The sequence below is a fragment of the Caretta caretta genome, chromosome 3 (assembly GCF_965140235.1).
Source record: "Caretta caretta isolate rCarCar2 chromosome 3, rCarCar1.hap1, whole genome shotgun sequence".
Classification (NCBI taxonomy): Eukaryota; Metazoa; Chordata; order Testudines; family Cheloniidae; genus Caretta; species Caretta caretta.
Window position 1 is genome coordinate 150,162,484 of NC_134208.1, and position 27,269 is coordinate 150,189,752.

Here is a 27,269-nt window from a genome sequence, read left to right on the forward strand (position 1 = left end):
AGAAGAGTTAAAGCAGCTGCTGAGGGTAGGGTTTGCAGGAACAGACTCCCATGAGGCCTTGCTGCACTGAAAGGAAACTGCAGCTCAGCCAATTTCAGTTCTTTATTAGTTTCAGGATATCATTGGATAGTTCCCCTTCTCCCGCACAGAGCTTCCTTGTGCGTGTGGCTCACATGGCAGTAAATCTCTCCCAGCCATGGCACAGGATCACCCCTCTAGCAGCCATAACCTCCCCACAAGCTGGAGGGCCGGAGGAAAACTGGCTCCTTCTGTGACAATCCCCATGCATCCAGACTAGACGGCCAGAAGCAGAGAGTCAGCTGCCTCCTCCAGACAGTCCTTTGGGGCAGGATGGTCGGCCCGACTCTGCCCCCTATTCCTATGTTGACCCCCGGTGGCAGGAAGCCAGATATCCATGATTCACAGTGCTTGGCAGCAGCGTTCAGCAATGGGAGCTGCTAAGCCACTCAAGACGCAGGGCTCGTTGGAGGCTGAAACATGGTGCAGCAAAGGGACAGCTCTGTGGCAGCATCCCTGAGACAGGAGGCTGGGAGCTCTGCTGGCTCCAACTGACCCCACAAAACAAGGAATCTTCCTTACTTCAGAGTCTAGTCCGGGCAAACTCCAGTGCAGCAGTCAGGGCTCCCTGAAGGTCCTTGGTGTTCCCAGTACCCTTGGCTACAATGCCAGAGCCCCCTGCATTGCCTCCCATGTGAGTACAGACAGCCAGGGCCCAGTCCGCAGCAGAAAATGTGGGCAGGGCACTCTGGGGAGAGACATGAGGAGAGAGGTTAGCCTGTCTGTGGGCCAGGAGGCACCCCAGCCTGGATGGGGAAAGAAGGGTCCAAGAGGGCACATAGGACCCTTTCGCAGCACGCAGGCAGCTTTGGGTCCTTGCTCCCTGAGCTGGTAGGGACTGGCGATACTGTGGAAGCTGAGCCCAATGGCCCAGCAGTTTGTGCTCTGCCCTGCCCCATGGCAGACGTGGGCCTCTTTCCTGACTCCTCCCTCTCCAGGCCAGCAGAGTCTGGAAGCTCCAGGGCCACACCAGACTCAGCCTGGGCAGATGGTGTCTCATCATTGACTCCTCCAGATGACTAAGCAGCAGCACTGACCGGCTGCAAGGGGCAATCCCATATAGTTCTTGCTGGACGGTGCGTGCTGCAGCCAAGGGCCTGTCTCCCAAACGGGGCAGAGGCGGTTACTGCCCACACTCTGGGCTACGAGCTCCCCCCGCAACAGAACACAGAGAGGCCATTAACCCTTTGCAGGTAGAGATTCCCAGCTGCAGCACGAGCCTGCGTACCTTGGACACCTGACAGGCACAGAGCACCTCGCCGGATGCCTGGGGACTGAGCAGCAACACTGAAGCCCCAGGAGACTTGTCACAAAGCTGGTTCACCACCTTCATCAGGATCTAGGAGAGGCATGGAGGGGCAGTGTCAGGAAGGGAGGGGAAGACTCCTGAGCAGATGACTAAGCCGATGAAATACTAGAGCAGGAGGTTACTGCACCGCCAGCGTGCTGGGCGGCAGAGCAGCTCAGCTTACTCTGCTCTCTGGCAATTCTGCCACCTCACCCCCAAACTGCTCCAACCACTGCGACAGCTCCCTTGTGCCTCAATTCACCTGCCCCAGCCCTAGCCAGCTGTGTCAGCTCCATTGGGCTCCAGAGCCTAACCCTACTGACTTCCCCTGCGCTAGGGGAGAAGGCAACTGCACGGAGAGATCACACACACACACTCACTGAGAGCGAGTCGGCCGGGATGGTATCGATGATGACTGGCTGCTTGGAATGCCTCTCCAGCAGGCCTTGCGCCTTCTCTGCAGCCTGGAGGAGGAAACACACAGCACTGTGGGAGATCACCGATGACATTGGGAGGATGGAGTGGACATCCAGCCCTGTCACAGGGGAAGGGAATGTGGTCATGGGGTGGGGAGCCGTCGAATGCCATGCAGGGGCCAGACTAAGATCTGCATACTGAAGTCCCCTATTTACCCACTGAACAGACTATGCAAGCCACCCCTGCCCACACGCCTCAGCCATGTCCTGGGGGGGCCCCCCCAGGGGAGAGGGAAGTTCAGTCTGACGTCCCAGGTATGTTTTGCAGCAACCAAGTGGTTAGCACTAGTGTTCTGAAAAGACTCCAGTTCCCAGAACTAGTTGCAGAGAAGACTCATTGACCAACCACCATTCCTGATGTGTCAAATACAATCAGATTAGCGAACAAAACACAGACTGCTGCTGAATGCTGCACGAGCAAGAGCAATAAGCATGGGGCTGGGAGGAAGTTCCAGTGTCTAGTCCGTGCTCTGCCACTGTAGCCTGGGGAAGTCATTTCGTAGTTCTGTCTCTCAGTGTCGCTGCCTGTAACACTGGGGATGTTTACCTGCCTCTCAGTGGGGCGGGGGTTGTGAGAAAGCACTTACATGTTGTTTCCCCATCTTCGCAGTGCAGGGAGCTTGCCCCTGGTGAAAGGTTAGTTTCAACATTTAAACCAAAATGGATGACTTGCTGTGTAGGTTAGGTGAATCAGCAACTAAAAGTGCAACATGAACTTCTCCTACACAGCTGGAAATGGCCTCCCCTTCCCCCGCATTCCCAGGGATCTGATTTCTTGGAGTGGTCACTCTGATGAACAGAACAGCTGTGGTTCTTGTGTAGGGGAAGATCAAGCTGAGAGAATCTGCCCATTCAGTGGAGAACAATCTGGTGGCCTTCAGCAGGCTGAAAAGCTGCCAGAGATCTTGCTGCTGCGCCCTTACCTGACTGATTTCCAATTTTCTAATCGCTGTGTTTGCTGCTCTCTGCAGGGCTTTGAGAATGGCCTGAAGTTCCCTTCTCTGCCACTGGGGTATCGCAGTGCTGCCCACCTCCTGAAAAACAAGCAGCTGCTTAAAAACATCCACCCACCCACCCAACGGAGTGCCAAGGGGAAAACCTAAGTGGGTGCCAAGGAGGAAAGTGATTTAATGATCTCCAAAGCTAGACCAGCTTTCCCATCGCTGCCACCTCCTCCCACGTTCCCTGTGACAACAGGATTTCCTGCCATACACACACTTGGAAGTGGGCTGAGACCTCTCCAACTTCTTTCATGTCAGCCACCAAACAGGTCATCAGGTGGCAGCAGCTTTCTGCTGCTGCTGACCTGGGTGAGATTGGAATCCAGTGGTGGAGAGAGACATGCATTTCAAATGCCTGGTGGGATGCTTCTGCATAAGGAACGCAGTACTCACTTCAGTCAGGCGGCCCACCTCCTTGGAGAGGCTCTGCACCTCGGGAAGGGAAGAGCTTCCCTGTTTCACCCATGCAGAGAGCGAGTCCACTTCTTTAGCCAAGGACTGGCCTACTTCCCGGGCCTAGGAGAGCAACAGAAACAGCCCTTCAGGAGAGAGACACTCAGCAGGGATGGGAAGGAGCAGGGTAGGGCATGGGTGAAATCGCAGGCATCAACCCTTCAAAATTCCAAGAGGAAGATAGCTAGAAAGTGGGTGCTGTAAAGGTTTGTGCTCTGTCACCAAGCGGCTCTTGTTTGGGGTTTTATTAGTGATAAATAGGTGAGTGTCTGAAATATCGAGGGTCTGGAAGACGATCCTTGCCATAGATTTATAGCCGTTGATAAACAGGCCAGTTGTAGGGGACCAAGCCACCCACAGGACAGGCCCTTTAACAAACACTTCACAGCGTGTTTAAACGTTTGACAGTGACATGAAGGGCTCTGGCTGGAGAAGCTCTGAGCCCCATCATTTGGGCTGTTTTTCACTAAAAGGTGCACTGTGGGGGTTGGAGACCTGTTAACTCTTCTAGCACACCCCCCTGGGAGCCAATATAGGATTGCATGGTGCATTTGCTACTTGCATTGCCTCGTCTAGTGTTAATCCCAAGTGGTAGGGCTCACAGATCTCTATTGGCAGGACTTTTTTTTTTCCTGATGACATCCTTTACTCTCCCAGCTTGGAGTATCCTCTCCCTGCGGTGCCTCCATCTAACACTCAGGAGGAATGAAACAGATTCCCGCAGGGATCTGTGCCCATCCTGAGCTGAGGAGGAAGCCACGGATTTTGCCCCTGGAGAGCTGTGGGTGTAACCGGAGGGCCGGCACAGAGCAGGGACAGTGCTTTGCCCAGCCTGGCTACGTTCCCTTGGCTTTGTGCCGCTCTTTGGCATCCACAGGCTGATTAACATGCACAGCCCTGATTGCAAGCCGCTCACCTTGGTACCAAACACAACAGCAACCTGCGGGTGAATGTGAACCACTGACATGAAGCTGCAGAGGTGGCTTCATGTCAGCGCTCCTAGCAAGCAGGGCAAGCACGCCTCGCAGCCTTCACTCCTTCACGGCAGGAGGATGCTTGTTGAGAATGCACAGGGGAGAATCAGACAGCAACAGATCTGCTGGGGTGGGTAAAGGGTTGCAGTTTCACCAAGAAGAAACGTAATTTCCTGACGGCCGCACTCTCCTTGTATTGCTGCATGAGAGGAGACGGGAAGGGATGCCAAGTCCCTAACTTCCAGGTGCTCAAGCACATCGGGGCTTCTCACGCACAGAGTAACTAGGTCAATTGCTCTGCACACGGACTCGCCAGCCAGGATCACTGCTGAGCAGGAGTCAAAGATCAAAGCTAAGAAGTAAAAATTGCTAGACTGAGACCAGAGCCCCATAAGCACAAGAGGTCAGCAGCTAAAAGCTACTGTGATATAAAATGAAACTAGGGCAGAGAGGATCAATTCATTAGACTCCTATCTGAGACCTGGGTTTAAATCCCACCTGTGAAGAGAGGTTAAAGGTTTCCTGCTATTCAGTGCTGAATTATCACCTCAGAAGTGGTATTGCCGACCAGGAGTGAGGGGCATGGGCAGAGCCATGTGTGGGGAGCCCAGGACTGGAAATAAAGGGGGCTACAGATCACTGGTGAAGTGCAATGGCAGAGCTGTATGCATGTTGGGGGTGGGAGGAACAAGACTGGGAGGTAAGAGGTTGCTGCAGGCCAGGCCTGAGGGGCATCAGCAAAGCTGGGGCGGGGGGTCGGGAGGAGCATACAGCAGTCCCCAGTTTCAGTGCCATCAAACCAGGGAAATCTCAGCCTCCCTTGTCTCACCTGCTTGGCTTGCTCCCCAGTCACTGCAATGATGCGACTGATCCCTTTAACCAGCTGATGCTCGGAGGTGATGGTCAGATCCTGCACAGCTCCTGTCTGCAATAAGTGCCTGTGAGGTGGGCGGAGGGGATATATCAGCATGTGCCCATTGTCTAGATTCAGTCTCAGCTTTCCAACAGGGAGCCAGGTTTTGCTTTCAGCTTCCTCTGTCTTGATCAACATAGCCTCCCCCTACAGTCTAGGTACAGACTGTTTAGAGACCCTCAGTCAAGCCCTGCCTTTGGATCTTGATGGGACGACAAGCCAGGAGTATGTGCCGTGCTCCCACAAAGCTCTCTTCTGACCCTAGAGAAGAGCACTTACGTCCCACAGCACAGCTCCACAGAAGTCTGCATCGCAGCCTGAGAGTTGGGGGTCAGTACACTTTCTACGGGGACACCTACCGATACCACCCTCACCGGATCTGGATACACCTGAGAGGAGAAAGATCAGCTGTAAACAAACAAGAGGATTCATGCGGTGTCACAGAACCAGTCAGTGCCTCAGGTCACAGCCGCTGCACCCCCCACCCAGAGACAGCAGATCCAGCGGCAGACAGCAGCACTGCTCCTCCCACAAGCTGACACATGGAGGGTTTGCTGTTCAGAAAGAACAATTGAGAGAGCAGATTAGTGGGACCACACTGCAGCTCCATACCCATCTCCCTGTAGCATGCAGCCTCCACATCACCAGACCTGAGGCTGCCTGGGCACCCCCAGGAACATACCTTCATTCACCCCTCTCTAGCGCACACTTCCCTTTCCATCCTCTAGATGGAGATTCCCCGGTTGGGGACTCCATCATTGTATGTCTCTTATGACCCTCATAACCCTTGTTGGAAGCTGCCCTCTGCTGAGGCTTCTGGGCTTATTACATGCCCTTCTACTGTACCTCATCCATGGTCCGGAGTCCCTGAATGCCACCTGCCAGTGCCAGGGGGGCTTCTGCCATATAGACAATTTCATTCTGGTCAACCACTTCCTGAATCACACTTTCTACTTCCTGCAGCTGCTGCGTGGTCACAGGGGCCTGGGAGAGGAGATTATCCACCATCAGGAAACATCCCCTGAGGGGCACAGTATCACGTGTCACAAAGGAGGAAGTGAGCTGTAGCTCACAAAAGCTTATGCTCAAATAAATTGGTTAGTCTCTAAGGTGCCACAAGTACTCCTTTTCTTTTTGCGAATACAGACTAACACGGCTGTTACTCTGAAAGGAGGAAGTGGTGTTAGAGAAGGAAGGCTCAGTGCCAGGACTCCTGGGTTCTATTCCCAGTTCCCTGTCAGATCTTGAATAAAATGCTTCCTCTCTGTGCCTGGTTTTCCCCACGTGTAAATGGGGGTCACGATCATCATGACCCTTCCTTCCCCACTCCGTGAAACAGGCCAGAATCAATCCAACAATGTTAGTAAAGTCCTTCAAGTGAGAGACTACCCACATGCTAAGGATAAACTCACTGAGTTTCCTCATCTGCCCCCGAAAGCCTGAGTAACCCATTTGTACACCTCCCCCTTTCCTGAGAAAGGACCCCCTCGGAGCACTAAGGTATTGACACCATGTACCTCCTAAAGCATGCCCCAGCAGATACTATAATCAAGTCAGCAAGCCTAAGTCTGTGAGATCCCATCACTATCACCCCAGGACCCCCCTGCCAATCCTCTGTACCTCCAAACCCACCCACCCTTTCCCCCACAGAGGTCACCCTGGGCCCTAGTCAGAGCAGGGCTCAGGTTACTTCAGGAGATTCGTTTGAGCACATAGTTTCCTCTAGCCAGCCAAAGCCTGGCTTGACTCATATGGGACAATCCTATCACAAGAGAATGTGAAGCACAGCTAAAGCACAGCCCTACGAGACACTCAGCAATGGCTGAAACAGATGAAGGGCTCGAGTGTTTAGTTCTCATGGCAACAGGCAGGAGAGGGGAATCGAGAGGGTGGTTTATAAAGACAAGGGATGTTCCCCTGATCCTCAGGGACCAGCAGGGACCCTTCCAGAGTGGGGTGCTTTGGGATCCCCATCACCTGCGTACTGAAGTCGAATCGCAGCTGATCAGCAGTCACGTGGGACCCTCGCTGTTCTGTCTGATCTCCTAGGACATGGCGGAGTGCAAAGCTCAGCAGATGAGTGGCGGTGTGGTTCACCATGCAGGCCAGCCGCTGAACCTGAAACCACAGACACGCTGCAGGTCAAGCAGGAGGACCTCACAATTCTACTAGTGAGAGGGGAGGAGAGCGTGTCAGTATATCCTAAGTGTGACAGAGTCCATGTGGGGACCCTGCACCCATATAGGGGCTAGGAGAGGACAGGGGGAAGAGAAGCATTAGTGTGTGCGCAAAGGGGGTATTTCACACACACTAGGTAGATGCGACAGTCCAAGCACCCTCCTCATGATCTGACTCCAGTTGACTCCTCCCATTCGTCTGATCAGTGCTGTGCGGACACCAGTGCTAGGCTAGATTCTGCAGGACAGGGTCCCATCCCCCTTTAGGGGATGGCAGACAGGACCCATAGGGAGCACCCCTCCACACACCATTACATGAGGAGAAATGTCCTAACCCAAAACCTCAGGAGGATGGGAGTCAGACAAAAGTCCCTTTGAGCGGCAGCTCTTTGCTCTCAGTTGCTAAGTGCCACACACCGCCCCCTAGCAGCAAGGCCAAGAAAGCGTTAAGAGCTGTAAGTCCTTACCTCATCCACAAAGAGTTGCACTTGGTCCCCAGCCTGCAGGGTCTCGGGGGCTGTGACCTCATGGATCACGTAGCCACCAGACAGCTGAACCGACTCCACCGGGAAGAGCACATCCTCCAAGCAGAGAGAGAGAGGAGTGGTTAGCACAGACGCTCAACTCCTTGGCCGCACAGTGATTTTAGGGGAGTTCAATGGCTTGTGAAAGGTGGCTGCCTGACTTCCCTGGAGACTGGAATCCCCCGTCTATCCCCAGAATGGGTACAGGATAGGAAGAGGCAGGGCAAGTGTCCTGAAAACACCATCCCATCCTCACCACCAGCATGCTTCAGCCCTGCCCAGGAGTTCCCTCTCTACGGCCCTATGTTTCCACGTGTCGCTGCTGAGGCTGCCAGCAAGCAGGGAGCCAATGCCAGCTGTGAGCCTGATGTTCTGAGACATGGCCACTTGTCCCTTAGGAACTGGACTGAAGCCACTAGCTCACTTCACACACAGGGATGGCTTTCAGATCATTGGGCTGGATAAAGGGTAGGACATACAGTAATTCATGTTACTCAATAGCACCCCCTTTGGCTTATGAAGGAGTAGCACTGATGAGTTCTGTAGAGCAGAGATCCCCACACTGTGGGGCATGTCCCGGAACATTCAGGGTGGGGGAGAGGGGTGTGGTGGGGCCCAGGTCAGCCCCCACGGGTGGTAGGGATGGAGTGTCATCCAGCCCCACTCTGCTCCCAGTTCTACTCCAGCCCTGTTCCCGGCCCCTGGCCACAGCTCCGTTCCTGGCCCTAGCCCCCTTACCCGTCTGCACGTGGCTCCAGGGGGCCGGACAGGGCTAAGGGGGAGGTGCGACCCTGAAAAGTTTGGGGACCACTGCTGTAGAGGAATCCCAGCTAGTTTTCCTGGGATGGAAGGGTAGCATCTATGACATGGGGGTGATTCTCAAGGCTGAGGGGATAGGAAAAGGAGCTATGCCACTGCATGGCTGAACCTAAGGTACTGTATCCAGCCCAACTCCATATGACTACAGTAGATTCTGCTTTTGCATTACAATTCCCCAAAGAGGCTTCAGTTTCCTTCCCTTTGAACTCCTTTATAAGGCTGAAGCAACATGCTTTGGAGGTGGTGGTGGTGGACAATTCTCCCCAGTGCCTTTGGGAGGGAGAGAAGGGAACGGGAGAGAGTGAGCCTCAGGCTGGGCACCACATAAAGGTCTCTAGGGCAGGCCATGCAGAAGTTGCTCAGTCCAAGGACCTTTTGATGACTGATCAACTTCTCCATGTTCCTGGCCCAGTTGAGATAGAAGGGAGCGTGTTGGAAGGAAAGGGATGTGAAGGAGGAAGGGTCTACAGTCACCCCCAGCACTTTGTGCTACAAAACAGGGGAATGGAATGACAAGGGCTAGAGAGATAGCCAGATGAGCCTGTCAGCTCCCCGAAATGATCTCCGCTCTGAGTCACTGGGCTTTTCCCAGACCCCAAGCACTGCCCAGAGCTAGTGCCCAGCTCAGCACGCAGCTGGGAGAAGAGGAAGAGCCTGAAGATGACAAGCCTGAGGACTCCAGCCAGCAGCCTAGTACAGCGGAGAGGGATCACAGCTTCAGGAAGGTCATGCCTGACCTGACAGTAATTCCAGTCGCAGGCAGAAGACAGGCTCACCTGTTGTCCCAGACGCACCAGGTAGCCCCGATCATGTGCCTGCCCTCCCTGTTCTGCATAGAAGCTGGTCCTGTCCAGGAGGACTCCGCAGCGCTGGCCTGCCCCAACCTCCTTCTGAAGGGACTGATCTTTGTACAGCATCAAGACGGTGGCCTGGCACGGGCTAAATGCTGCAAAGGATAAGCACAAGTCAGCAACGTGCATCAGCCTCCCACTTCTCTGCCTTCCCTTGGAAGCACAGGGGGTTTTGACTGGCCCACCAGGTCACCCCAGAGCCCTTCCACCCCACATAGAGTGCAGAGTCTGTGCAAGAGGAGGAAGCTTCAGTTAATCTCAGAACCCTGGCAGCATTCACGGTATTTTAAAACCAGGCACTTCACTCTGTGGGAAGAGAGCTGGAGCCGAGACACTGACAAAAAGGTAGGAAAGATTTGTGATTATTTTGTAACAAAACCTAGCACTTTACAGCTTTCACTCTGCTGCCTCCCAAGACCACATGGGATTTCACAGCCACAGAGGGGACAGAGCTTGGAATCTCCTGCTCCAAAAGCCCAAATCTGTTAACAGGCAATGAGCCCCCAGGGGGCCAGCCCTAAGCACGATTTGATTAAGTGCCAGCTTGGTCACCATTCTGCTTTAATTAAGATAGCTGCTTCGGTACTGAATGCAAACTCCAGGCACAAAACGCAAGAAATTCACAGCTAGCCCTCCTGCAGCTGCAGGACATGTATATTTTTCCTGTGCATTATGCAGATGGTGTTAATACACCTAATAGGCCATTAACATCATACGTAATGTGGGAACCCCCACGGAATTTCCTGGCCTGTCCATCTGCAATCTCAACTGCATTGACAACTCCTTTCCATCCCTCAATCTAGTGTCGTGCATTGGGTGGTTATCTTATTTAAGTAGTACAGGCCTGTTTGGCTATGGGATCACACTGTGCACTCCTCCCCCAAATTACGAGTCTAGGATGCTCCCTGGATGCCGAGCGTCTATGGCCCACAAGAGGGTGCGGTTTGAAGTGACTGCAAAACAACAATCGCATGTAGCTGGCCAGGGGGCAGAGGGACGAGGTTAAAATGGACTGGACAAACTGCACCTTGCACCAGCTGAGATAGAGCACTCAGTCACCAATGCTAGGTTCGCCAAGGTTACTTCGTCTCCAACGATAGACCCTGGGTTATGTGGAGTCCCTGCTAGGCAGCAGCAACAAATTCCATCATCACTAACCCACACTCATGTGAGACTCTGGCCGTGTCAATCCACTGAATGAAAACACTAACTAGGCTTCAAAACCATTTCCAAGAGGTGTGCACACTCGATTCAGCTTCATCCTTTTTGAAGTACCAGAAAAAAAACTATGCTCAGAAAAATTACACACTTCAGGTAGTGAGAGTGAGGGAGTGAGAAGTGAGCACCACAGGGAAAATGTTCGCAGACGTACAAAGAGCTGCCGCAATGGGGCAAGCTGACTTGCAGGGATGAAGAGCAAGGCCCCAATGTTCCTCAGCAGCTGAGATGTTGGCAAAGGGTCAGGGGCGGATATTAAGGAAGGGAAAGTTTCTGGAGGGGAGTCTCCAACTTCTTCACCGTATAGGCCCCATATTAACAGGGGGAATGTCTCAGGTGCAACCTCTCCCACTCATGGCTGTATGGAACACCTACTCTGTGTGGCACCTACAGCAATCACGGTCACCGAAAAGCCACAGGAAGAGGGCATTGGGAGGTTTCTAGCTTCTTTATCAGTGAGGTAGCAGCTGGAAATAAGGAGCCAGCACCATGTGACTGGCTAAGCACTCTAGGGGCCACCAGCAGGCTGAGCACATTTGGGTCCACTTTAGGAGAAAGCTCCAGTCTGTCAGTGGAAGAGGCTGAGAGATAGACAGGCAGCTCTTCACACCAGCGAACCAGAGACATTAAGGCTCATCTCACCGCCGAGGTGACTCAAGTGATCTACTTGAGAGCGACTTCTCTCGCGTTGGCCTAGCTTGAGTGAGAGCAGCCACATTGCAACACAACACTGGAGCTGCTGTGTGCTCACCGGCGCTGCACTCATTGAGTGCGTGAGGAGCGCAGCGCCACTTAGCGTCTGGCACGAAGACCTGGTCCGTGCTTCAAAATTAGATCGACCTAGGAGTTGCTCAGGGTTGGGGAAATCGTTGTGCCATAGTTAGACTGACCTAACCCTGGGTGCAGACGCAGCTAGGTTGGTGGAAGAATTCTTCTGTCGACTTAACTGCCATCTCTCAAAGGAGTGGAGTAACTGCATCGATGGGAAAACCCCTCCTGTCGATGTAGGAAGGGTCTACGCTACAGAGCTACAGCAGCACACCTGCAGCGCCGTAGTTTCGTGCCTCTAGCGGTTGTAGCGTAGACATAACCTAAGACTGCTGAACTGCTTGGTAAATTCTCTCTCAGCGTGGGAGAACTTGTTTGTCTTTTCTGGGCACGCAGGGGGAATTGTGGGAAGGCACTGAAGGACTAGCAGCACCTGAGTGGAGCTAGCTTGCGTCCACACCATGCGGTGGTTGCGTTAGTGGCTGATGATTTGTTCTCATTGGAGCTTTAGTCTATACCCCCTCATGCGCCAGCCAACTCGAGTGAAAAGCACCACCACAGCTCCAGTTAGGGGGGTGTCTGGGGATAGGACTCAAGCGAGGGACAACTGAGGGACTGGAGTTAATTCTGACAAAACCCTCTGACAAACCACCTGAACTGGCAAAGGACGCTTATTAACGGAGACATGGGCTCAGCAAATGGGCCAGGTCGGGATGAGGCGCACTCCTAACACAGCCAGGGTCAGTCTCATGATGATCACATGCATCCGATGAAGTGAGCTATAGCTCACGAAAGCTTATGCTCAAATAAATTGGTTAGTCTCTAAGGTGCCACAAGTACTCCTGTTCTTTTTGCGGATACAGGCTAACACGGCTGTTACTCTGAAACCTCTCATGATGATGTGTCTCATTAACCAAGCCCCAAACTGGGACAGGGCTGCAGCTCAGATTCCTGCCCAGGGATTCTCAGCAGGAGCCTGAGAACTACTGTCCAACTTATGACCAGCAACAGCTCAGCTTCACATTCCTTCAATAGGGCCAAGGCTTCCAAAACTGTATTAAACTATGTGTAAAGTAGCAGGGGCATCTAGTGGCCAGCTGCTGTAATGGCAGGTACTGAGGTTCTTAGGGTGAACACTATTCCTCCTATTCTGCCACAAATGTAAAAAACCAGAGGTTTAAGGAAAGAACCTACCCATCTGAACCCTTAATAGCATGGACCTCCCTAGCTACGGTATGTTTACCATACCTAGCACCCACACATCCCAGTACTCACTCCTGCAGACAGGCTAACTGCCAGCACACTGAACCCCCATCTCCAATGGACACCACATCTAATACAACTCATCTACACCACCGGGTAACAGCAGTCTTTAACTCCCAGCTCAGCAACCATCACAGAACCTTATTGCGAGCATGTGTTCAGTGGACACGCATATGACCTGCTTCCTGCTCTTGGCCATAGGCTGAAGAGGGAGATAATACACGAGTTTACATTCTGTACAGAGCACTCTCCAATATGCCTGAGATCATAATTCCCCTTGTAGGTGTGGTGGTTAGCTGGTTAGATCCATCCCTAAGAGGTTCCCAGGCTATGAATTGGACACTACCTCCCCCCACCCCCCGCAGGCTCTTTGGGCCATGCCTCAGCTCATACCATATCTCCCGTCTTGCCCGAGTGTGTAGGCGTATTTCGGCGAGTCATCAGTAGCAGGCACACCGTCCCTCTGCAGCTGAGCCAGCGAATGCACATCCAATCGCACGCCGGAGCCCTCCAGTTGTTCTGCCTGCTGGGTCTGAGCTTTCCGCTATACAAGAGTGAAGACAAAGTTTGATTTGGGGGCACCCTAGGAGCACCTGCTCCATAAGGTTAGGTTTCAGAGTAGCAGCCGTGTTAGTCTGTATTCGCAAAAAGAAAAGGAGGACTTGTGGCACCTTAGAGACTAACCAATTTATTTGAGCATAAGCTTTTCCTGAGCTACAGCTCACTTCAGCTGTAGCTCAGGAAAGCTTATGCTCAAATAAATTGGTTAGTCTCTAAGGTGCCACAAGTACTCCTTTTCTTTTTCCATAAGGTTAGTGACTGTGGCCTTTGACTTTGTGGCAGTAGATCATCCCTGTAACACAGTCAAATCTGTGCTGCCTCAGGAAGCAATTAATCCCAGGCTGCTACTACACCTGGGGCCCCCACCAGACACTCAGCACTGCTGCACTACCCTGCACCATCCCCCAGGGGAGTCACAAGCAGCAGCTAATGTATGCTTTCCCTGCATACCGTAGTGCTGCATACACACCCCTGCGGCTGAAAGCCTTGATTTATCCACAGCATGGGAGGTGGGGGGTCGCAATACAAACCGCACCACAATCCCTCCATGCTGCCCCATCAGTGGGCCACTTTCCTGCCCTGGATAAACTCCACCTCTGGTACTGAGGGGTGTTAATTCTTCACGACCCATTCAATGCTTGCCCTCTCTGCTGACCTCAGTGCAGCTGTGATGATGGCTTTTGTAATGTGTCCACTAGAAACTGGCTTGAAAAAGTCACCAGCCAAATAGCTGTCAGAGGGTTTACAGTGTTCAGTCACTACTGACCCAAGCTGGATTCATAAGAACGGCCATACTGTCCCAGACCAATGGTCCATCTAGGCCAGTATCTTGTCTTCCGAAAGAGGCCATTGCCACATGCTTCAAAAGGAATGAATAGAACAGGACAATCAAATGATCCATCCCCCATTGTCCAGTCCCAGAATCTGGCCGTCAGAGGCCTAGGGACACCCAGAGCATGGAGTTGTATGCCTGACCATCTTGGCTAAGAGCCATTGATGAACCTATCCTGCATGGACTTACCCAATTCTCTTTTGAATCCAGTTAGTTTTGGAATCCAAAACACCCCCTGGCAATGAGTTCCACAGGTTGACTGTGGTTTGTGTGAGGTACTTCCTTTTGCTTGTTTTAAAACTGCTGCCTGTTAATTTCATTGGATGACCCCTGCTTCTTGTGTTATATGAAGGGGTAATTAACACTTCCCTATTCACTTTCTCCACACCAGTCATGATTTTATAGACCTCTATCATGTCTGTCCTTAGTCATCTCTTTTCTAAGATGAATCATCCTAGTCTTTTTAATCTCTCCTCATATGGAAGCTTTTCCACCCCCTTAATCATTTTTCGTTGTCCTTCTCTCTACCCTTTTTATTTCTAATGTATCCTTTTTGAGATGGGGAGACCAGAACTGCACGCAGTATTCAAGATGTGGGCATACCGTGGATTTATATAAAGGCAATATGATATTTCCTGTCTTATTATCTATCCCTTTCCTAATGATTCCCAACATTGTTAGCTTTTTTGACTGATGCTGCACATTGAATGGATGTTTTCAGAGAACTATCCACAATGACTCCAAGATCTCTTTCTTGAGTGCTAACAGCTAATTTAGACCCCATCATTTTGTACGTATAGTTGGGATTATATTTTCCAATGTGCATTACTTAGCACTTATCAACATTAAATTTCGTCTCCATTTTGTTGCCCAGTCACCCAGTTAGAGATCCCTTTGTAACTCTTCACAGTCTGCTTTCGACTTAACTATCTTGAGTAATTTCATATGATCTGCAAGCTTTGCCACCTTGCTGTTTACCCCTGTTTCCAGATTATTTATGAGTATGTTTAACAGCATTAATCCAGGTGAAGATCCCTAGGGGACACTGCTCCATACCCCTGAGCTAGAGGAGAAAGGCATTCCATGATTTTGATGGAATACAGAGGTGATGGGGAGCACCTGCAGTGGATTTAAAGTACACATGGGAACCCTGACCAGAAAGAATAGGACATTAGCCACAGTGATGGAGGCTTGCATTGGAGGCAGGGTTTTGTATCCTACCTTAGCATTTTCCTGGGCTAGCTGGTCCAAAGCTGCCCAGTCCATTTGGATCCCCTTTTCTTCAATCATCAAGCCAATCAAATCTAGGGGGAATCCCAAGTTTCCATAGAGAGACCAGGCTACCTCCCCTGCAGAGAGACAAGAATGAGAACACAAACTTTAGGTGGCCACGGAGAGAACACACAGCAGAATCATGGAGGGAATCTCTTGCTTTTTCTGGGGGTAGGGTGTGGGGGTGTCTTCACATCCCTAATGAGATCCTCAGGATCCCCCCCAATCTGTGCAGCCAACAAGGACTGGCTGCCCATTACATCCCATCAGCAGTGCTCTAAAATCACAGGGATTCCAGCCCTCAGCTCCCTTGGGACTGTGAGCACAGATGTTTCCATATAGGTTTGAAAGCGTTTGCTCCCATGAGCAAGACAACGTGGTGCATCTTTCCTCTGTCTCATTAGGTACATTCAAGAGCTCAACAGAGCATGCGCACGTAGGAAGGTCTCAGCACAGTGGCAGGGTGTTCCAAACACAGGTAGAGTGAGCCGTATCAGCACACAGTCCTGCAAGCTCCTGAGTCATACAAGGGTGTCAGCTGGAACTCTCCCATTGCCTTACGCTACCAGGTACTGAATCACAGATTAGTGAGCAGGTGGGGAGAAGTTGGTTCAAATCTGCTCACGCAGGAAAGGGTTAAGCCACACTCTCCCTATCACACCCAAACACGGTCCTCCATGCAGGTACTGTGCTAGCTGTTCTACCTTTGTATTTGTTCAGAGCCGGTCACTGCAGCACCTACGAACCAAAGGAGCCCCTTTAGCAGTGACAAGTGCCTGTTTGCTCTGGTGAGCAAAGCATTGAGGTAGTCATCTCAGAAGTGTTTGGGAGATGGGGAGTGCCAGTGATGGGGCAGCAGCACCTGGTCGGCAGTACCGGCTCAGAGCATGGGGCTGGTGCTGTATTACCCCATGGCAGGGCAGCAGGTAGGCAGGCATCCATTGTAGCTTTGATTTGGAAGTTGGCAGGAACTGATTCTTTGTCTGGGGCAGAAGGGAAGGAGGGGTCATTCAGTGTGCACTTGTAGCCTAATACTGCCTAGCGTTCAGCACAAAGACAGGAACACCAGGCCACCAGCTGTGGGGAGGGTGCCTGCTTCCAAGGCTCTCTCCCCCTTAGCCCAAAGGGCCCAACACAGCCCAGCCCTCACCTGAGACACCCTGGCAACAAGGGTCCAAGCCACCCTTAACCACTGGCAGACGCCAGCTGCTGCTCCTCCCCCAGGCTGCCCTCCCCTTCCCAGTGGAAATCAAGGAGGGACTCACCTGGGAAGAGCTTGGAGGGACCCATCTGCTGCAGAGTCCTGTCAATGATACGCCGCCCCCGCAGGAGGGAGGAGAGAAATGCAGCCTCGTTGTCATGGATAACATTCATAATCTGCAGGAAGAGGAGGAGCAGATTCAGCCACCTTCCCTGTGGGCGAGGGCCACCACTCAGCTCAGCCCAGCCACCAGAACTCAGCCCTCCACATGGCTGGGGACGGGAAAAGTGGGTGCCAAAGGAGGGCCCCTGCATTTGCTATCACTGTGCACCTCCTATACCTCAGCTGTGGGCTCATGACTTGCTACAAGGAAATAGTTACCTGAGGCAGCTGCCTGTTGAGAGAAACCACATTTGCAACCCAATGAAAATTCTGCATGAGGTGCCCAGGGCTAGAACAGCAGGGCACGCTGCTGGTCAGGATTGAGGGGCATCAGCAGAGCTGGGCAGGGAGGAAGCTTGTAAAACAGCTGCCCTCAGGATTCCCAAGCGTCTAGTTCCCTCTTTAGCTACATAAATAATGACCACAGGAGGAGCAAAGGGTACCTGTGCTGGGAGGGGAACCAGGCCCATGGGCACATGGCCCAACTAAGGCCTGGGCTTTACCTTAGTTCTGTAGTCACAGGGACTGCCCTGCTTCATTGGGCACCAACCAGCCAATCTTGGCACAGGAGAGATCCCTTCAAGATCCACAGTCAGCGTCCATAGGGGAGTCCACAACATGCCCCTGCTAGTTCCCAACTCTGCATGCAGTACCTTTGTCCATTCTCTGTATATCTGTGCCCTGTCCCCTCCCTCCGAGAACATGACTATGCTGGGAGTAGGGCAAACTCATCTGTCCACATCCCAAAGAGGTGAATCCCCCGCCCCCACTCCACTTTGATAGCATGCTAGGGGCTGCTGTGCAGCACTTCCAAGAACTCAGGGATAATTAAAGAGGGGGCTTATGGGAGCCCCCAGATGCAGGCTGGTAATGATTCCCACGACAGGTTACTGCTGCTCTCCAGCAGATTCCATGCTGCTCACCTGGTCTGTATTCTTCCTCAGCTCCGGATAGGCGTCTCCCTGCAGAGCAAATTTCACTGAGCATCAGGAAATAGCTGTGTGCAGTGTCAGTACAACAACCACTCCTCCCTACCTGGGGACACGGGCCAGTCTGAGCCCCAATAATGCCTTTGCACAGGTCTTGCCCCAGAGGGCCCCATCTCAGGGATGGGTCTCAGCTAGCCAGATGCCTCTGCATGTCTATTGCACCTTCATCTGAGACTCTCAGAGCACTCTGCAAGTATTAAAGAAGCTTCTCTCCTTCCTGTAAGGTAAGTGCTATCCCCCCATCTTAGAGAGGAGGAAACTGAGGCACAGAGCGAGGCAGTGACCTGCTCAAGTGCAGACTCTGTCAATAGCAGAGCCAGGAATAGAACCATGTGTTCCACCTCCAAATCCCCTGATCTAACCACTTCACACTTTGCATCCCAGACAGGAGGAGGAGAAGGGGGGGGCACTTACCTTACAGGGTTGGCTGGGGCTGTCTCTGACCCCCCTCAGCCCTGCCCCTTCTGCCCTAGACCCAGCCCCTTCTGGAAGCCAGAGCTGGCCCCAACGTACCAGTAAGTCACTCGACTTACTTTCACCCGATTCCACCTCTCCTCCCATTCGCTGTTGCATGACGTCTCTGTGGCAACTCTAGCAAACGCTTATGTGCAAATGTAACATTAGGAAAATATTCAATGTATTTTTAGTTTCTTTTTGTAGGATTTAGCAGGAAGAAACAAAAGGGAGGAGAGCCAGCACCATATGACCCGCCAGCTCTCCAGAGACCACTTTGGGAACCACCACACTAGTGTCTATACTGGCAGCCCATCTCTCTTCTTTCACACTCACGCACCATGCTTGTGCTGAATGTATTGTTTATCACAACGAGCCCTGAGCCTATAGAAATAAGAAGGCCGAGTGTCATTGGGATAAACAGCTCACAGAGTCAGAGATCCGCACCGGATATAGTCTTCTCTTGCCAGTGCTTGCTCCAGAAACTGCTCCCGCGCTCAGCTGAGAAACATCTGGCTGTATGAGACACTGGCTGATAAGCAAATCTCCCTCCCCACAAGAAGAGCCCTTCATACTTACCAGAACTTCCACCACGGCAGGAACCAAGCTGGCCAGGAACCCTGGCGGAGCGTGGAGAACTTCAGAGCAAAACCGGACAGCTCTGCGCAGGATGCGGCGTAGCACCAGCCTGCGGACAGGGGCGGATTCCTAAGAGAGCCATTTGAGTATTCCCAACTAGCTCCCCGTTCCCAGCCCAGCTCCCCCCATGACCCACTCACAAGCCAGCTCCCTCCTCTCTACCCATTGCCTTACACAAATCAGCTCGCCCTTTCTGCCCAGATCCCTGCCCACGTCTCCCCACACGGACAAACCAGCTCTGCCTTCTCCACCCATCTTCCCACACACAGACCCAAAAGCCAGCTCCCCTCGCCCTGCCCACACCAGCTTCCCCCACCTCACACTTATCCCATCTGATCCCCAAAGGGCCAACCCTGCATAACCATACCAGTTTCTCCATGCCCCTCCTGTCCTGTATACCCTATATTCTCTCTCACCTCCACTCAACTACACTCAACTCACCCATTCCCCCTCCAGCCAGGGCATCCACCCTACTGTTGCTTGTACTCTCCCCCTCTTCACAGCCAAGCAGCCCCTCCCCTCATTATCACACATCCTTACTCAGCCCCGGACATGCCGGGGTACACGCCGTCGGCAATGCACACGGACAGGGTGCGCACATGATCTGCCACCACGCGGTAGGCCATGTTCACAGACCCGACATCGGCCTCCCCCACCAGGCCCTGGTACCCAGGCCCCCCGCAGCCCTGTGGAGGGGTGGGGACAGAAATGGAGACGTTTTAATCAAGGCACCCAGCTCTGAATGGCACAGCTACTCCAAAAGGCATTTGGCCATAAACTCTGCGTAATGTTGCTCTGGGGGGGGTGTTCTCAGGGCTGAATCTGACCCCTGGGAGGTTCTCTCTCCTAATCCCCGGCATGTGTCTAATCCCCTCCCCACACTCATGCCAGTCTGCCCTGCATGCCAAGTGCACCACATTAACACCCATCTGGCACATGAGAGACCAGGGCTCATGTATGTCAGAGTCATCGTCAAACCCAGGCTCTGGCCACTTGGGGCAATTAAAATCTCAGGCCACTTGTAACATGGGCTATCAACTCTGGTGTCCTGGTTAAATTCCAACCTGGGAAATTCTCTCCCGTCTCCCTAAAATCCCACTCTTCTTCGAACTGGACACACATCCTGTCTTAAGCTGTTGTGCAGCATTGCTGTGTATTGTTTGACAGCTGCTATGGCCCACCCCAGAGGGAGCTGCATTTCAATGCTCAGCGAGTAACCTCTACAGACCCAGAGTGGGAAGTACTTTAGGCTCAGCTGTGACCCCCTGGTGGCGGATCATCACCTTGTGGATGGCATCCAGGATGGGGGTGAAGAGGTCTGTGTCGTAGTTGGAGTGCTTGTTCTGCAGAACCGTCACCAGCCTTTCTAGGCCCATCCCCGTGTCCACGTGGTGCTGGGGCAATGGACGCAGACTCCCATCAGCCTCTCTGGCAACACACCAGCCCCCACCCAAAACACAAGCCAGAGAAGCAGAAGTTAGTCTGAGGCCAAGTGCTGATCCATCTTGGTGGGGTGGGGAGGGGATACAGACTGGGGATGGAAGCAGCAGGGCAGCGTGCAGGAAGGGGCACAGAGGTGACTTAACAGGCGCAGCTACACAGCAAAAGGGGGCAACCCCAGGGACATGACTGACAGGAGCAGCAGCAGGGCAGGGTGGTCTGTGAGGCAAGGCAGAGCAGGGGAAAAGGGGACACCAGTCAGGACAGAGGAGAGCAGTGGGGAGATAGAGAAAGGCTCCTCCTTGCCCTGGGTGCTGCCATCTGCTAGTGAAGAGCAGGGAGTCCTCAAACGTAAATGTCTTTAGTGAGGTGCAAGTCTCATACTATTGAAATGAGCCTCTTGGGCAGCTCCCAGCAGCCCAGTACCTGCTGTACTGCATAAAGACCAGGTTCCAGATCTCCACCACATCAGGGCTGTCCTGGTTCACCAGTGCTGCCGCGTGCCTGCCGCCACCCACGTGGTCGTAGTGGATCTCGGTGCAGGGGCCGCAAGGGCCCGTCTCACCCATCTCCCAGAAGTTTTCCCTCAGTGGGAAAGGAAGCACGTGACTGGGAGGCACCCTGAAAAGGAAAGCAGCAGAGTTGACCGGGCTGGGGTAGCAGATTGTTCCCTTCAGAGTAGATGAACCACAGGCTACCATGGGTCAGGGAGTTTGGGGGAACTCCCTCTCTGACTGTATTGCCACCTCACCTTCCAAACTCTATAGGGTTAACTTGCTTCTGCTCAGAGGGGGCTGAATTAGCCTCCCCACCATTTTCTCCTAAATTAATTACATTCTATTCCAACAATGGCCACTGAGCAGGAACAAACTGAATCACAGCACGTGGCACCCTGCTCACTGCTGAACTTGGCCAACAGACTCAGTTTGGCGCAAGCTGATGTGGGAGATGTTTCCTCTTCCACTGGGTCAATCAACCAGTTTCCTTCACTGGAGCAAACTCCAATAGAGTCAAGATCTGAAAGGGTACTGAACAGGGCGAGAGAGAGGTATGGGACCAAAGAACATGTGCTGCTGCCTTGTACAAGCTACCGCACACACCAGCCCTTTCAACCAACAAGCTTCCTCTCTGCCCTGGAGTAGGGTGGATTGATTTAAGTCAAAATGATTTAAATCATCAATTTTCATCAGCAAGTAGAAAGCCTTGATTTCAACTTAAATCATCGATTTTAATTTTGTTTTGCATTTGTACTTTTAAAGGTATTTTCCTAAAGAAAGGCTGATTCTCATTGTTGGTAACCTTTAAAACATGTTGATCTGCAACTTAATATAACCTTTACGCTAAATTCAGTGCTTCTTTTGGATAACCTGGAGGAATTTTCTTATGCACAGATATTTAACCAATTATATATCTTAATGTATGTATATTCAGATTCTTAATTTAAAAATTTCTTTATTATTGTAGATGATGCCTGTTGCATTTTTGTATATACAATATGAAAATTATTTTTTTTGTTTGTGTCAAGCTCAATTTGGATGGAAATTCAAATTAAATTATTAATGCACAAAAACAGCATTTTTTTTAATTAAAAAACAAATGTGCTGGATACTTTTTTCCTTATGTATCAAAAAGGATATCAAAACAGGTTTTTCATTTAAAACTAACTGATTTACTAAACAAAGGGAATATTATCTGTAGTTAGTGAATTGAACTGATTGTTTTAGGTCACTATGTCCTTCAGGATTTTAGAACTAGTAGAGCTCATCCTCTCATACCTAGTTTTAAGTCATATACTGGAAGAGGAAAACAAGCTTTCCTGCTTTTTCAACTCCCAGCTGAAAGTTAAGAAATCAGTGTATTAGTAATTGAACTGAACTACTTGAATAAACTGAAATGAAGAAAATATTCTCTCTGCACTTGCAGAAGAGGCTACTGCTGTCAAAAGTTACGGACTTCAGCAATGGGGGGTGGGGAAGAGAGTTTGGCACTGTAGCCGTGCGGAGGGGGGAGGCTTCTGACCCTCGGGCGCACTAGGGCTCAGGGCTTTAGATCTGAGGGGAACACTGGGGCTTCAGCCCTGCGGGGTGTGCTGGGGCTCTGGGCTTTAGCTACAGGGGGAGAGCTGGGGATGAGATTGGTGCTCCCCTCATAGCTAAAGCCCTGAGCTGTGGCGCCCCACACGGGCCTGAAGCCAGGAAAGGAGCAACAGGGCTGAAGCCCTGAGCCCCGGTGCTCCCTGCAGGGCTGAAGCCCTGAGCCCCACTCCTTGCCCGCAGCCCTGACCTCACCTTGCCCTGCAGTGCCAACCCGGGGGGACCCGAAGCAGCCCCTGCACATGGCAGTAAAATATTTGCTTTTGTGTGCGTGCCTCCACTGCTGCCTGATTACTTCCAGTTCCAGATGGTGTCCTGTTGACCAGTAAGTCTGTAACTCTGGTGTTCATACCTTTGAGGTTCTACTGTAACATCAACTGTAGTGGTGGAATTGCATGGACATCTTTACTAAGGACAGGACTGAGACCACTGGTCTCATTTCACACAGGCCAGACAGTAACCATTTTGACTAACCCAGAGCTGCATTTGAAGTGGCAATCTAGGGATAAAACATTTCAGGGCTGTCAGGCCACTATTGAATTCATAACAATCCAACTGAACTGGACTCAAATAAGACAGAGTCAAAGAACTGATGTATTCTTTTCGCTTCCACACCTGTATCCTAACAGCTAAAGAGCAGGTGAGTGAACTTGCATCTCCCATCTCTGCCCATGACACTCCTGTCCCGCTTCTCTCACACACTTACCCTAGGCTAAGCCATATGTCCCTGCTCTCTTCATCTGGGCTCAGACCCAGTGAGGCGTCTCCTCCGAAATAGGTGATGTACAGGTGGTCTTTTGGGATCTCATAGATCTGTGTTAGGAGCTCCCATGCCATGCCACATGCTTCCTCCTGAATGGAGTGAGGGAAAACAAAGGAGAGCACAGCTATTCAGCAGCACCCAGGTGAGAGACTCCAACTTGAGCATTAGGAGTAGAAAGAAAGGGAATCATATACTCAAGAAGCTAGTCTTAGCTGCACTCTCCCTTTGCCATTCTATAGTGTATCACAGAGTGTTAAGGGGCTATGACACCAAGGCAGGCTTTCAGTTATCTAAGTAAGGCAAGTTTTGACCTTCCTACTGGTGAACTGAGTATCCCAGGATGGCCTGTCCAATAGGCGGAGCACTATGAGTGGTACCCTCTTGCAATGGGTAAGTCTTGATGAGTAAGTCGACAAGGGGAACATTAGCACTAACTGTCATGGTGATGTATGAAGTGTGGATGTCTGTTCCCCAGGAATTAGGCTGCAACCTCTACCCCAATTTGGGTCACATACTCCACAGACCACCCTCATGAACCATGCAGTTCTTAGCTCAAGTCATCTGAAGCTGGCACCATTTTCTTTGGGTAATTCCTAGAGCAGCGATTCTCAAACTTCATTGCACCATGATTCCCTTCTGACAACAAAAATTACTACACAACCACAGGAAGGGGGACCAAAGACTGAGCCCCGCCGCCAAAGCTGAAGCCCAAAGGCTTCTGCCCTAGGCAGTGGGGCTTGGGCTTCAGACTTGCTGAGGCCCATGACCAACACCAGCCTTGGTGACCCCATTCAAATGGGGTCCCGAGACACAGTTTGAGAACCCCTGTTCTAGAGGTAAGCATCCAATTCAGGGTTCCCTTTGGAGATGCATAAACAACCAGGGGGGGTCAGCAAACCTTTTCCTAATATGGATCATATTTTAAACCAGAGATTACTTCATGGAAGCCTTCCCTCCCATTTGGTGTCACCCATCCCTATCCCCTGCCACCTCATTTGCCATCACATACTATTTTTATGACAACTACACAAACTGCCACTTTCATGTAAGAATTAGCTAAACATTTAACGGATTGGTAGTTTCTTTTAGTGCAGGGATCTCAAATTCAAGTTACCAGGAGGGCCACATCAAGACTAACACATTGGCCCAAGGGCCACATCACTGCCACTGCTCCCTGCCACTGCCCCTGCACCCACACCACCCCTTCTGAGGCCCCACCCCCATTCCAACCCCTTCCCCAAAGTCCCCACCTCAACCCCATCTCCAAATCCCCGCCACTGCCCTGCCTTCGCCCCTGAGCACGTGGCTCCCTGCTCCCTCCTGGAAACCGCTAAGTGCCACCAAACAGCTGTTTGGTGGTGGGAAGCGCCTGGAGGTAGGTACAGGAGCAGGGATGAGGCACGCAGGGGGCGGGGGAGGGGAGCTTGGTAGCCTCAGGAAATAACTGGGGGGGCGGGTGCGGGGAGCTTGGCGGACCGCAGCAAATAGTGCCATGGGCAGCGTGTTTGAGAGCCCTGTTTTAGTGTGATTTTGCAACTGGAAAATCAGCCAGCCCCTCCAGACCAGCAAATTCTCCACAGAATGCCAGCATGTGATCTGCTGACTATGGTTAGAACCCTCTGGTTTAAATCATGGAACTTGCAGCAAAAAAATTCCAAGCTTATCAGAGCAGCTGAGAGAACATGCCTGGTACAATTATTTTTACAGTGCCACAGGGTGCACTTGACACTTTACAGCAAGACCTGATCCCTGCCCTAAGGAGCTCATGCGCTAGCATCTCACTTTGAAGTAATCCCCAAAAGACCAGTTCCCCAGCATCTCAAAGAAGGTGTGGTGGTAAACATCTCGGCCAACATCATCCAAATCATTGTGCTTCCCGCCAGCGCGCACACATTTCTGGCTGTTCACCACACGCCGGTACTGTGCCAGCTCACTTCGGGGATGTGCTGTGCCCAGGAAAATGGGCTTGAACTAAAAGGGAACACAAAGAAAATCAAGCCATTTTCATACACTGCCCAGCAGAATGGGCCCCTGACTGGGGCCTCTGAGACTACTGTGCTATAATTATTAAATAATAACAGTAACGAGAAAAGCTTGTCACAGGATTTACTGCCTTGAAGTATTTAGGGCATGGCAGTCAGAGCTGGTTGGAACAAATTCAGGCAATATGCCGTTTTGACAAAACCAAAACATTTCACAAAGACGTATCTGTTTCCGTGAAATACGTCAGATAGGCTTGAGAGACGCTCTTTGGCCGTGTGGTTAGTGCACTAGCCTAGAAGGTAGGAAACCCTGGATCAAGTCCCTGATTCAGACAGCAGAGCTTTTCATCCCAAATCAAGGCAGACCAGAACTTGAACCTGAGTCTCCCACAGGCCCCCCACCTTCTCCGGCCCAACACAATTCCATGTTTGTGGAAAACATTCCAAAGGTTTCATTTTCAATCCAACTTCAAAAGGAGTTGTGAAGGACAACTGTCAACTCTAATGGGAGTCTAAGCACTGCATATTGCATCGGTCCCCATGGCAGACAAACATAAAGGTTGGAAGGATGGCCGATTGATAAGGGCACTGATCTGGGACCCAAGAAACCTGGATTCAATTCTCAGCTCAGACACAGACTTCGTGTGAGATCCTGAGCAAACCACTTAATCTGTCAGACACAGACAGCACTTTCCTGCCTCACAGCGGTGTTCCCAGCAATGAGAGTGAGGCACCTAGATGCTATGTTGCTAAGGGCCAGACAGATTGCTATTTTTTTATTACAGAGAGATGCAATGGGGTGAGCTACATGCACAATGGATCCATGGGTGCTGCCCAGAGGACCTGCTGCAGCCCTTTGCCCGGATGCAGTATGCCACCCTCACAGCTAAGGATGGATCTAAAGAAGTGGGATTTTTATCCACGAAAGCTTATGCCCAAATAAATCTGTTAGCCTTTAAAGTGCCACCGGCCTCCTCCTTGTTTTTGTGGATACAGACTAACACAGCTACCCTTCTGATAGCGAAGGATGGGTAACTACACCAGCGTTTGAAAGATTTACCAGACACTGGCTGGCCCCAGAACTCAACAGCCAGGCGCTGGGGAGGGATCGGAGGGCACCAGGGGCTACAGCTCCGGGGCTGCTGAGAGCTCCCCTGGCAGCGACGATGCGGTTGCGAGGTGACCGCGGCTCTGGCCAGTGCCAGGCAGCCCCGGGGCTCGGCTGCCAGGAGCTTGGGCACGGCCCAGCCGCTACAGCTGGGGGCCCAGGGCGGGGGCTGCGTCGGCCCCGGGAGCCGCCTGTCTGCAGGCTCAGGCAGCTCCGCCGCGGGGCTCGCCCCCACCTGGTTCATGCCCGCGTTGACGAAGAGGAGCCCGGGGTCCCCGCGGGGCCGCACCGGGGCCGAGGGCACCAGGCGGTGTTTGTGCTGCTCCTGGAAAAAGCGGAGAAAGGCCTGGCGGACCTGCCCGGCCGGGGGGCAGGCGGCGGCGGAGCGAGCCCGGCGCGGGCGGCAGCACCAAGCCGGGGGGACCCGGAGCAGCCCCCGCACATGGCCTCCCGCGGCCATCTTAACTGTGGGCGGAACTCCTGAAAGCCGGACCCGGCTTCGCTTCGTCAGAGGGAAACCACTCAACGAGAGAGGCGGCAGCAAGAGAGAAATCCCTGCCGCGGGGGCTGGTGGGATCGGGGAGTCGCACGGGGGTCTGCAGAGCTCAACCTCCCAGCATGCTCTGCGCCCCTTACAGGTCCGCCTGAAGCGGCCTCCGAGCACGTGGCACTGGCACCGAGGCACCCGGCTGCTCGGTGGGGTAGGGGTGAGCGGAGCTCGGCCTGGTCCACCTTCTGCAGAGCTCGGTGCTCCGGTCCCCTGCACCAGCTGCTGGCCAAGTAGCAGCGTGGAGCTTGGTGGCAGGGGCGGAGTCTTACTGGTAAACCCTACTTGTCCATTTCCTTTTTGTCTTCAGTGACAGTTCCCCTTAGGCTTGCCAACTGTGTAATCACACAAACCCAAACACCTTTGCCCCGCCCCCTTTCTGAGGCCCCGCCCACTCACTCCGTTCCCCCTCCCTCAGTCACTA

General features: G+C 52.3%; 1 protein-coding gene across 2 annotated transcripts; it reads right to left on the reverse strand.

Moving 5' to 3' along the window:
• Positions 1–84: 84 nt before the first annotated feature.
• On the reverse strand, positions 85–26,781 carry AARS2 (alanyl-tRNA synthetase 2, mitochondrial). 2 transcript variants are annotated; one of them, XM_048843509.2, is made up of 22 exons: positions 26,534–26,781; positions 24,991–25,179; positions 23,152–23,297; positions 20,779–20,973; positions 20,196–20,340; positions 19,453–19,598; positions 18,853–18,961; positions 17,755–17,793; positions 16,734–16,845; positions 15,418–15,545; positions 13,197–13,347; positions 9,480–9,649; positions 7,828–7,941; positions 7,161–7,301; positions 6,030–6,167; positions 5,463–5,572; positions 5,100–5,208; positions 3,237–3,359; positions 2,766–2,876; positions 1,747–1,830; positions 1,307–1,417; positions 85–766 (listed from the first exon to the last, which is right to left on the reverse strand). In XM_048843509.2, the coding sequence occupies exons 1-22, from the start codon at positions 26,756–26,758 to the stop codon at positions 602–604; spliced, it is 2,961 nt and encodes a 986-aa protein (XP_048699466.1). In that variant the 5' UTR covers positions 26,759–26,781; the 3' UTR covers positions 85–601. The 2 variants fall into 2 exon arrangements, with proteins under 2 accessions (XP_048699466.1, XP_048699467.1); XM_048843510.2 differs by lacking the exon at positions 6,030–6,167.
• Positions 26,782–27,269: the final 488 nt, after the last annotated feature.

Coding starts and splice junctions, on each gene's coding strand:
- AARS2 (XM_048843509.2), bottom strand. CDS start 26,758: ATGGCCGCGGGAGGCCATGTGCGGGGGCTGCTCCGGGTCCCCCCGGCT. Junction 19,599..20,195: donor TCCTGGATGCCATCCACAAG/GTGATGATCCGC, acceptor ACCCCTCCACAG/GGCTGCGGGGGGCCTGGGTA. Junction 767..1,306: donor GTGCCTGTCAGGTGTCCAAG/GTACGCAGGCTC, acceptor GTCTCTCCCCAG/AGTGCCCTGCCCACATTTTC.